Source organism: Gossypium hirsutum, chromosome D12 (assembly GCF_007990345.1).
Source record: "Gossypium hirsutum isolate 1008001.06 chromosome D12, Gossypium_hirsutum_v2.1, whole genome shotgun sequence".
Classification (NCBI taxonomy): domain Eukaryota; kingdom Viridiplantae; phylum Streptophyta; class Magnoliopsida; order Malvales; family Malvaceae; genus Gossypium; species Gossypium hirsutum.
The window spans coordinates 44,144,186-44,156,776 of record NC_053448.1 but is presented as its reverse complement, the minus strand read 5'-3'; the positions used below and the strand labels follow the sequence as shown (position 1 = coordinate 44,156,776).

At 29.5% G+C, this 12,591-nt stretch overlaps 1 protein-coding gene across 1 annotated transcript; it reads right to left on the bottom strand.

The window, feature by feature from the left end:
* Positions 1-10,124: 10,124 nt before the first annotated feature.
* On the bottom strand, positions 10,125-11,380 carry LOC107946054 (dnaJ homolog subfamily B member 3). The gene is made up of 5 exons (XM_016880235.2): positions 10,986-11,380; positions 10,794-10,881; positions 10,626-10,699; positions 10,488-10,544; positions 10,125-10,402 (listed from the first exon to the last, which is right to left on the bottom strand). The coding sequence occupies exons 1-5, from the start codon at positions 11,079-11,081 to the stop codon at positions 10,277-10,279; spliced, it is 441 nt and encodes a 146-aa protein (XP_016735724.1). The 5' UTR covers positions 11,082-11,380; the 3' UTR covers positions 10,125-10,276.
* Between the last annotated feature and the right edge of the window lie 1,211 nt (positions 11,381-12,591).

Here is a 12,591-nt window from a genome sequence, read left to right as displayed (position 1 = left end):
AAGTTTATTTCATAATTGTGGATTGTGGATGGTGGATGGTGGATGGTGTGAATGATTGTGATGTAGTTAGAGGTAAAAATGATGATGATTCGAGTAGATTGGAGTCCATATTATTCCATGAATCAAGGGACATAAACCTAATACATATTATTATAATTAAATTCTAGTGGAGATATTTCATAATTTGGTAAGTTAAAAACTATTAGAAAGATGATATATTTAAATTAATATACTTTATTATATACACATGATATTCATATTTAATAACTTATGTTGCATTATAACTAAACGTGTGTGCACAAATTTTCACAAACTTTGGAAAGGGTGGAAACGTATGATCTTGCCTACAGTAATGTAAGACAAAGTTCGAATGCACAGCCAGTAGCAGCTAAGAGAGCGGATTTGATTATATCAAGTATTAATTTTATAAAAAAAAATATTTTAGTTTTTCATTTTTTATCTTCAATTTTTATTATTTGTCGAATCATCTTAAAATGAATGAAAAAGTTAACATTTGTTAATTTTGCTAATGTGATATCTATATGATAGTCTACTTAATTAATTAATTTTTAAAAATTAAACGTATATTAATTTTTTTGGCCCTTCAATTTAAAAAAAATTATTTTAACCCTTCATTTAATTATTCTTTTCTTTTAACTCTTGAACTTGCATTTTTTTGTCAAATCATCCAAAATGAATAATAATTAATGTTTATTAACTATTCTGATCTGGCATGCACATGGGTTGCCACGTAAATGACACATCAACATTTAATTAATTTTTTTTATTTTTAAAAATATTTTATAATTAATATAATTTTTAATTTTTAAAAATAGTTTTTATAGTTTTTAATTTTTTTAAATTTTAAAAATTAATTAAATGTTGACGTGTCATCCACGTATATGCAACATCAGCAAAGCTAAAAAAATGTTAACTTTTCCATTCATTTTGGGGTGATTTCAAAAAAAAAACTCAAGTTTAAGAGTTAAAAGAGACAAAAAATTAAATAGGGGGCTAAAATAATTTTTTTTTAGTAAAGTTGGATGGCCAAATAAGTTAATATGCCAAAATTAAAAATATTTAAAAGGCATTTTTAATAATTTTAATTTTTTAAAATAATTTTTAGAATTTTAAATTAAAAAATTAATTGTTGATGTGGCAATCCACATGTATGCCACATCAGTAAAATTAACAAACGTTGTTAGCTTTTCTATTTATTTTGGGATGATTTAATAAAGAGCACAAATTTAAGGGTTAAAAAAGATGAAAAATTAAATAGAGCGCTAAAACGACTTTTTCTTATAAAGTTGGAGGAGAAATAAATCATTATATTATTATATTAAAAATTATTACATCTATCGACACACTTACTAGTAGTGGAGAAACCGGATTAGATTATATTAGTAATTGTCGTATTCATTATGCTCATAAATAATAATATTTATAATAATTTAATAAATTTGATTAAAATATTGATAGCATTACTTACAGCGTTATAATTATTATTGTAACATTATTTATGACAGTGCGATTATCAGTTTATAATTGTTTAAGATTTAACAATTTTAATTTATAGCTTTTATGATTTTGTTATTTATTTTAAGATTAAAAATATTGGGATTTACTTTTTTTTTAAATTAGATATTTTTACTGTTCATGCATAATGGGAAACAATGACGGAGTCAGAATGTTAATTTTAAAGGGAATAAGCTAAAATTAGACGTGTTACATAATAATCGATTTAAACATATAAATAACCGATTTTTGAGAGGGCTATAGTATATATACAAAAAGAGAAATTACAAAAATCTTAAACCTTGAGAGGTCTACTTATATTTTTTAGAGGACTATAGTTTATCTATAAAGGGCTAAATTGTAAAAATTTTAAACTTTGGGGGCCATGACCCCTGGGCCTAGAGCTGCTCATGGGCTGGGCGGCCCGGCCCGGCCCGACGACCCACCCAAAATATCGGAGGGTTTGGGTAAAAATATAAGCCCGAAATATGGGCTTGGGCAAAAAATGAGGCCCGTTTAGAAAACAGGTCGGGCCTTGGGCACCACTTTTTTGGCCCGGGCCCGACCCAACCCGGCCCGATATAATAAATATATTTATTTTTTTTAATTTTAAAATATTTTTTACATACTTTTTAAATTTTTTTTAAATTTTAAAATACTTTTTTTAAATTTTTTAAATTTTAAAATATTTTTAAAATACTTTTTTTAATTTTTTAAAATTTTTAAAATAAAAATGGACCGGGTCGGGCCGGGCTCGGGCTTATAATTTTTTTCTCCGGGCCGGGCCTGGGCAAAATCTTAGGCCCATATTTCGGGCCGGCCCGGGCCTGAGCTGAAATTTTTTTATGGGCCCGACCCGAACTCGGCCCGGCCCATGAGCACCTCTACCTGGGCCTCTACTAGGCTTCGCCATTGATGGGAGATTCTTTATAGTGGTTATAATAATGGATTATTCACTTATATATGGTAATTATAAGGAGGTGATTAAAGGATTTGGTATTCATCGAATATGTTATTTATCTTGTTAAGACTTTAACTTCTGCATGTTCGAATAACAGATGGAATGGTAGCTTTGGTGTAGTTAAAGTTGTTGGATTGATATATTTAACTTTTGATTTAATCTCATTAGTGCAGCAAATGAAGAAGCATTTTGTGCAAAAATATCATGTTTATCTATTTTACCGGTTTGGAGAATAAGGGAGAAGTTTGAACTATCCTATCCTTATCTCTTAAGAGTTTCGAAGATGATGAAAAGTTATTCTATAAAAAGATTTACTTGAATAGTTTTTAGGATAATTTATGAAGATAATTATCAACATTTAAACTAGTGATAAGTTTTTATATATTGATTGCTTATCAGGTTAGAGAAGAGCTCATAAATAGGCTGATGGTCGACTTTCTTCTTCAGCCGTAAATGTTGGTTGGGCTATAAATGCTTATTTATGTAAGGGTAAATTAGGCTTAAGCCTATAGGTGATCCAGACAATTGTTGAATAAAAATCATTATTTGAGCAAAACTAATGTAAGATTGGGTCTCTAATTTTGTTCAGTTTCTGTTCCAACAAAAATTAGAAGGAAACTACTTTTTAAATGAGTGTAAACCAAATTTTGCTGTTCCACCAATAGGTTGAATATCATAGTTGGAACAAAGTGCAAATTGAAAGTTTTTCCATATCTGTTTTGGTATGTGATTTATCTAATTGCATGTTGAGTCTTGATATAATATTTCTTAGGATTTATGGTGATAATGTTTGGAACTCTATATGATGATCTCTAATGCTGCAATCGTTTTCTACTCTCTTTGATGATTGGTTAAATGCATGTTATATACTTCTACTTATGTCAGCCATATTTATGGTGTTTCTTTCTTAGGTGATGCAAGACTTGAGGGGAGGTGTTATTTTCTTTTGACAAAAAGGTACAAGTGTTGTAGCTATATGCTTGGACAGTTTGTTGGTTGGCATGGATTAACATAGGAGGAGCTGGTTATTGGACCCATGAATTGAAGGGGAAAGGTACTTTAGATGCCAAGTTGAAAGGCAAAGAAGCAAAGAGAGGAATAAGATAGGCAAACCCTTTTACTGGGTCTGATCTGATATTGAGAGTTACATATTCTGGCAATATGAAATGAACAATTTTTTTTCAATTGATTGATATATTTGCAACCCCACATGCCCTTGTGTTGTGTCTTGTCTTTAAACCCCCCAATTGGAAGATTTTACAGTGAAATCATGGGATGGGAGTGGGACCACAATACTCTGTATTACAAACTTAGCCCATATTCAATGCATTTGGATTTTTGGAGTATTCCTTTCTAATATTTAATAATAATTTGTTTACGTCAATGCCACCAACAAAAGAAAAAGAAACACAGAAATATGCTCTAACCATTTTTGGATCATGACATTTGATTTGATGATCCCTATTCTCAACCCATGCGTGTTAAGGAAAGTAAAGGCTAAAAATTAAAAAATATATATTTTATGTTTATTATAATATATAACATACTCATTTACGTTAAGATTTTTATATTATGAATCAAATTATATTTTGTTTGTTCTATTAAAAAATAAATATATTAGTCTTTGTACGTGACATCAAAGAGTAAACTGATTTTTTTATTAAATTTTTTTTCATTTATACTATTAAAAATTAGCGTGGATGACGAAGTAACCAAACAATAGCACACGGCGTGCCATGTATATCTCATACTGACGTACAGAGATTAATTTTTTATAGTAAAATTAGATAAAAAAAATTTAACTAAAAGGTCAATTTACACCAGTAGCTCACTTTTTCTGGAAGAGTAATCGGCAGCACAATTAGCTTAGGATAGATATGGAATATTTTGACCAAAAATTAACCAATTTGATTTCATCTAAATACCTCACAAATAGGCATAGGCATTTGGTCTTTAAAAATCGGAAATTGTTATTTAATATCTCCAAGCTATAAAGTTATAAATTAGGCTGTTTTACCAAGCTAACTCAAAAATAAATTATATTTGTAAAAATAACCTAAGTTCAAAAACAATCCCTAAAATAACCTAAAATAAACAGTACTCACTCTTTTTTTGCACCAATAATTGGCTAATCATTGTGTCAGACTTAAAAAAAATTATTTTTTTGAGTTCTGGCCTGTCAATGGCCGGAACCCATGTATTTTTTTAAAAGATATAAATATAAATTATATTTTTTTCTTTTTCGTATATCAGTATTATATAATTTTTTAAAAAAAATACATGGGTTCCGGCCATTGACAGGCCAGAACCCAAAAAAATAATTTTTTTAAGTCTGACACAATGATTAGCCAATCATTGGTGCAAAAAAAGAGTGAGTACTGTTCATTTTAGGTTATTTTTGTGATTGTTTTTGAACTTGGGTTATTTTTACAAATATAATTTATTTTTGGGTTAGTTTGGTAAAACAGCCAGAAAAAATATAACGATAAAATTATATTTTAATTTTTTAAAAGTTTTTAGTAACCCCTCAAAAAAATAAATTTTTAATTTTACCTTTGATTTGATAATAAAAAGGCAGCAATCTCAATCCACCCAATTCAAGCCTGAAACTACGAATCCAAAATGATTCAATCCTAAAATAGTTTAATTTTAAAATAATTTGCAATTAAACTGACTCGAATTGACATAATTCAAAAATTAAATGTACAAATTTAAACAACTTAAATTTAAAACACCCTAAAACTACTTGAAATCAACTAAACCCAAAATAATTTAAAATTTTTAAAACTCGAATTAATTCAATCCAAATCTATCGCAACTCACAATTCTAATCAAACCTATCCAAGATTTATGGAGAGGATCACAAGAGAGTGCATAGCTAGTGATTCGCGAACTATGAGTGCAGCCCCAAAAGTGTGTTCTCCCCAAGAGTGCCCTACATACATCTTTCATTGTTTCCACGAGTGAATAAGAAATTTCCTTCAACATCAACCAAGAATTGAATCAATATTTAAATCAATCAATCATCGATTCATCGATTAGATTAAAAATTATTAAAACATAAAAATTAAAAATTAATTCAACCATTCATACCGATTCGTAGTTCAATCAATCTAATATTATTATCTAAATCGATATTCTATCGATTTTCAATCCATCAGATTCGACCAATCGAATCGAGCTGATTTAAGCATCATTGCCATAAACATTGCTTATTAAAAACTAAGTCAAAAGGCTGCTCGGGGATTCCTCAATGCAATGTGTTTTTTAGATGTAAATGTAAAGCATTCCCATTGATTTCTTATTTCTACGTGGCTTTTATTATTCTACAACTTTCCAAATGGTGTTTGAATTTCCTTTCATTGCAATTCAAGGAGAAATGTAAGGTAGAGTAATATATCATCTATCTTTATATATTAATTGTGTAAATTATGATATATTCTTATATGTGTTATTTGGATTAGCTCGAATTGATTGGTCAGACCAATTATATAGAAAACTGGTCAGTATATAGGTTTAGGCATGTGAGTTGAATCGATCTCAAAACGAGTCATTCAAAATCAATAAAAAGTTAAAAGTTGAAATAATAAAAAAAAATTCGACAGTTAAACTGATTTTTAAAATTTTATAAAAATAAAATTTTAATTATTATTGGACTGATAATAAAATCAGACCAATCAAGAATTAATAGTTTAACTAATTTGATCAAAAATCCGATCATTAAAATATCAATTCTTATATTTGAAAATTTAAAATTATAAATAACTATTATATTATGTATGAACTATATATACAGATATAACACGTATCCATTTATTACTCCTTATGTCTTAATAAAAATATTAAAATTGACTATTTTGGATCAATTTTTTAAACTTCAACCAAAATTACTTTAAATATTTTAATTAATTGAATTTTATAAAAAATATATATCGAAAGTGTTTATGACATTTTTTAAATATTTTACCCATAATAAATTAAATAATAAAAAATTAAAGTTTTAAGTGACCAATTTAATGGAAGGGAGAGACTATCATTTTACCATAAATTATTAGTAGTATAAAATCTAAAAATAATCAACCCAAAAGTTCAGAATTTACTAACTTAAGAGTTAATTGCATAACATTCCAAACTATGATATTTATTTTAAATTTGGTCATTAAATTACAAAACATTCTAATTATATCTCTAAACTATTAATATTATATCAATCAAGTCCTTCTATTTTTAAAATTATTCAATTTAATTGTAAAATGGCATATAAAATATTACGTGACATAATTTAAAATAAAAATTAAAAAAAAAGTAAAGCGTTCTTGCATGCTTTAAAAAAAGCAAAACTGAAAAAAGACAAGTGAATGATAAAAATTCTGTAAAAGCTTTAAAAACTTCAAAAAATAATATTTTTACAACTGTTATGAAATAAAGAAAGTAAATAACAAAGAAAAATATGGGGAACAAAAGAGAGCGTATTTTACTAATCAATAAGGATGTCTATAGTGCTTCTATAAAATCTATATTTATAGACATAAGAAGTTTAAATGAAATAAATCTATTGATATTAGAGTCCTAAAGTAAATCAAACTTATCTTGATATTGATGGACATCCACTTAATGATAAGATATTTATAACGCTCTCCCTTAGATGTCCATTGATAGATAATGTGTCTCATTAAAATCTTACTAAGATAAAAGCCTGTGAGAGAAAAAAATCTTAGTGAAGAAAAAAAAAGTACACATATCTATAATACACGTAACATGCTGCTCATTAAAAACCTTACCAAGAAAATCCAATAGGATAAAACATCGGTTAAGAGAAAAAAAATTCATTGTGTATTTACTCCCCTCATGACAATTCTCCATATTCAATTTTGAATATTAGCTTTTCAAATGATCACTTCAACATATTTGCTAAGTATTTATATAATCATTCTTTTGAATGTCATTAGTGAAAAGAATTTTGGAGAAATATATTTTGATCTCTGCAGGAGTTTCAACAATAATTATAACAAACTTTGATCATGATCATTCTACAGAAATACATATAGGTATTTTGGATCAATTTATAATCTTCCTTCAACTACTATTCACTATGTCAAATTTACCACATGTGTTTAAATCATTTCAATTCGTATAAATGTTTACGCAAACAAACATATTGAACAATTTCTCAAAAAATTTTATATGCTTCCAACATTCTAAATCATTAATATTTAAAATGTTATTATAATATTACCATGTTATTCATTAGTTATTATAATATTATTAATTTGTTAATGCAATATTTTTTTTATTTTTAGCTAATATTTGACTAATATATTGTAAATTATTTAATATTATCTTGTATAACACTTTTTATTAAGGTAATACACTTTATTTTTATATATGTAGTTGAATTAATTTAAATAAATTAATAAATATACATAATGAATTTTTAATTTAAATAAATTAATACAAATTGTATATTTAAATTTTATTAATTTTAACGTGAATTAATACAATGTGAATCTATTTTTAAATAATTTTTATTTTTATTAAAATAAATTAATAAATAATATATTTAAATAGGACAACTTTGTTAATCTAAAATTTTAAATGGCTTTTAAGTAAAGGTGATCATGGGTCGGGCCGGGTTCAGGTTGGGCCCAGACAAAATTTTAGGTCTATTTTCTAGGCCCGGGTCTGGCCCGACCTGAAATATGGACCTAAAAATTTGTCTAAGCTGGCCCAAAAGAAAATTGATAAGCCCGAGCCCGGCCCGGCCCATATTAAATTTTACAACACCAAAAAATATATATTTAATATATATATTTGATTAAAAAGTATATTTGATTAAAAATAAAATATATATTTAATATATAATTAGGGTCGGGCTGGGCCCGGGCTAAAAAGTTTTACCTGAGGCCCGACCTGTTTTCTAAACGAGCCTCATTTTTTTGCCCAAACTCATATTTCGAGCTTATATTTTTACCCGAACCCTCTAATTTTTCGGGCAGGCCATCAGACCGGGTAGCCCAACCCATGATCACCTCTACTTTTAAATAGTTCAAATCTATTTATATAAATTAGCTTATGGCATACTTATGACTGATGACGTGGGTGGAAAATAAAAATATATTTATCAAAAAATAAAATTTTAATTGAAATGGTAAGGCAGATATGTCAAAAACTATAATATCTTTTAAGTTTATGTGCCTATATTTTGTTATTTTTATATAAAAGATATAAAAGATAAAAAAATATATTCAAAATAGTATAATATATTCTGTAAAATAATTGTATTTTAGTCATTATTTAATTAATTTGGTGTCCAATTAATTCGTGACACCAACTCAGTTAGAAATTTTATAAATAACTAGATTATGGCAGATTTAAAATTTCTCATATAGGGAGGAACAAAATAAATTTAGATTAATAGGCAGAATCATAGTTGTTTAAATTGGACCGAACTAGTCGGTTAAATCAATTGGATCAATAATCGGCGAGGGTCTAGTCCGAAAAAGGACATTAGATTTATTGACCTAAAAATTGGTATGGACCAATTGAATCAAATTTTTTAAAATTTTTAATGTTTTATTTAATAAAATTGGATGAATCAATTTGATCCACGAAACTAATGGACTATTATGAAAATGTTATGCAGGTGTTAGCTGATATCAAAGCTGGATAACCATTTTGTACGTGTTCTAGAGGGTACCTAACATTATTTTTTTGGGGGGGGGGGGGGATGCGTGTCCCTTTTCATGGGCAACCTGTAAAACCATCGTATATATCGAAGGCAATGGGATAGGACCAATACAAGACCATAAAATTTGTGGTACTCAACCAATCTGGTAATATGTAAAGCTAGAGTCCACATATGTTGAAAAAAGTTGCTCGAGAAAGTGACCGGCACTATTCCCCATTTAACAGTTCTTTGGTTACTTTATGCAAAGCAAAAACAAGAAATTGAATGGCTGAAATATTTCCATTTAACAGCAAATATTTGGCCAACCTAAACTGTCGGTTATATATAGAGTTCGTGATGATCATACAATGAACCCTAAGAGACCCAAGCCAGACTGGGAGGGAAGCTGTCGTGTATTGCTGCCAGAGAAAACAGTATGAGTGCTTGATGTTACATCAAATCATACCAGGAACAACACTTGATCTTAAAAATTGCCACAACGAAAAAAAACTATAGTAAATCACAATCAACTCGAAAACAAACCATTCTTGGCTTTAGACATCAAAAGTGTTGTGAATTAGTGTGTTGTTTGTGATGCCAATGTTCATAATCCTCCCGGTGGGTATTAGCATAGCTTTTCGAATCAAATGTAGACAAAACATGCATGTCACATATTCGAAAAAGTAAACCCCCACTGAGCACGAGCCATTGGCACAAGCCCCACGACGGGGTAAAAAAAGGGTAGAAGTGGGGAACCGGTGAAGATAGTGAGAAGTAGTAAGAGGTGGAGGTGGAGAGACAAGGGAAAGGAGGCAAGGGCGGTGGCGATGAAAGGGTCTATAGAGGAAGAGGAGCAGGGGACGGCACTAAAAAAAGCAAGGAGTGGCCTTGGCTCCTCAAAAAATTTTAAAAAGATTGCTATATTATCCCTTTGGAAATGATAAGATTATGAATTAATATCATGGTAAAGGAAAAAGAGAGGAGAAAATAGAAATATTTTGCATATTTCTTAGCTAATTTGTACAAAAGAAAGAATATTTAATACACTAATTAAACACATATAAGAAGAACAGATGAATGCCTTCTTTGCATTGCCCCTTAATTTGCCAAATAAAAACCAACCATTAAGGCCATCAGCAAAAACGTGCTCTCTTCTTAGCATTTTGAGAAGAATCCCATTCAAATCCAAATATACGTCTTTCATCTTCAGCCATCATATCCATTAACGATCCTTGAAGATCCTCCAAGCTGTTTCCTTCCTACAAAAAGTAAAGCCAAACCCCAGAAATTTTCGGTAAACCATGACCCTTTTCATTTTTTGCATATGGAAAAAAGAGGGTATACCTTTGACTCCACATTTTGCATCATCAAAACCATTTCTTGCATGAAGTTAAGAAACCCCTGTTATATAATTCATATCAGTACCGTATAGATTAATATCACATATGGGATTTTTCTAATAAAAAATAACAGATGACTCACTTCATCATCATCGTCTGTAAGTAGACCCAACAACCCAGCGTCATAAATCTTTCTCTTTCCTTTATCCGACAAAACTGCATAATTATAACAAAAACATCTCCTTTAATTAAGTTTATCTCTCTGATTATCTATTTAACAAACATTAAAAAAAGAACACAAATAACCCACCTGAATAAGCCTCTTGAATCTGTTGAAATCGTTTCTTAGCTTCACCTGATACATTGGGGTTTTTCATCCATCTATCAGGATGCCATTTCTTTCAAAATCACATGCACAAATTACAAAATGAAAGAGAACCCATTAGTTTACATTAATCAAGGAGTCAAGAAAAGTTGACATAATTATATAGTATATATATACCAAAGCCTGTCTACGATAAGCTTCACGAATTTCAGAAGGGGAAGCTTGTTCACAAATTCCAAGAACTGAATAATAACAAGTTCCAGATTTGGACATTTTTCACACCACCACCACCACCACCAGCACAACAAACAGCAATGAAGCTGTTTGGATTTTATAAAAAGAGGGTTCGGCACTTTAAAGAGGTTGACACAATGGCATTGTGATTAACGAAATAATATTTGGGTAAGATTTATAGAGACATGCAAAAACAACATGAATTTCTGCAAGAAAATAGGTGTGGAAGGCGTAGAAAGGCACAAAGATGGGGGAAAGGTTGCAGAAAGTTCGAGAGGGTTCGATTGAAAGTGAGGATTTTGTTGGCCACATGCAGCAGCAACAGGTGCGGAGCCACAAGATTGGTGTCTCTAAAGTCTAAAAAGTAAAACCCCCCATGGCTGAGAAAATGCTGTGGTCCATGCTAGTATACCATTTGTGGCTTACGTTTTACCTTGCCATTGCATCAATTTCTACTTTTATTCCAGTTTGCTTTTTTTTGTTGTTTTTTCATTTTGGGTATTAAAAAATGAAGCTAGTCAATTAAGTTTTATTTTAAATGTAACTCAAATATAAATAATTCAAATTTATATATTTTTAAATTCGATTGAAATAATGTTGAATCAAAGAGACATGATAGTATCAAAGACAGGTTGGAGTTAGTTCTGATAAAAGTTCCTTCAAAAAATAAAAAAATTTAAACAAAAATATAAGCAAAAAATAGATTAAACAAAAAAAATAAGGTCAATTTTTTAAACGGACCAAGCCTTAGATAGATTTTTTGGCCTGGGCCCAACCTAAATTAATCTAATTTTTTTAATGTCATTTTGCTCTCATTTCACTATTATATTACTATTTTAAAGGTACTTATTTGTTAAGTTGTAACTATTTTTGTGTTATTTACGTATAAAGATTTTTTTAATGTATTTTTACTTTGTTGAGAAACATTTATTTTAATATTTTTAGTGTATTCGATGTATTATATTTTTAATTTTTTATATAAAAATAATCTAAAAATAATAATACGAGCGGGTGAGTCAAGCTCAGATTTAACATTTTTAATCTAGGTCCAACTTGGACAGAATTTTAAACCCATTTTTGGGTTGAATCGAACCTGGACCTAAAATTTTATATCGACCCGACTTAAACCCAACCCATAATCAGATCTAATAGGAGCTATGGTCACCCCAACAAAATTAACCATAGATTCTTCACAAAATTGTTAAGTTATAGATTAATATATTGATAAAATTGTATTTTACTTCAATTCTAACTTTTTAAAAAAATTTCTACCTTCACCCTTAAATTGTATTCAACATGACCTAATATCTGTTGTAGGCCATATTGCCCGGGCCCAGTAACAAACCACTAACCCAAACCACAGCCCAATAACCTACCTAAGCCCAAATACCCAAACCTAGCCCAAAACACCCAACCCATTTTCAGCAAAAAAACAGTAACCTTAACCCTAGGTGCGCCGCACCTAGGGTCGCCCACTTGCCCTGCCACCGTTGCTCTGCCGGCCGCCGCACGTCACGTCTCTGCCCACCTACTCCACCGCCTTCAAGTG

Coding starts and splice junctions, on each gene's coding strand:
- LOC107946054 (XM_016880235.2), bottom strand. CDS start 11,081: ATGTCCAAATCTGGAACTTGTTATTATTCAGTTCTTGGAATTTGTGAA. Junction 10,882..10,985: donor CTTATCGTAGACAGGCTTTG/GTATATATATAC, acceptor TGATTTTGAAAG/AAATGGCATCCTGATAGATG. Junction 10,700..10,793: donor GATTCAAGAGGCTTATTCAG/GTGGGTTATTTG, acceptor ATAATTATGCAG/TTTTGTCGGATAAAGGAAAG.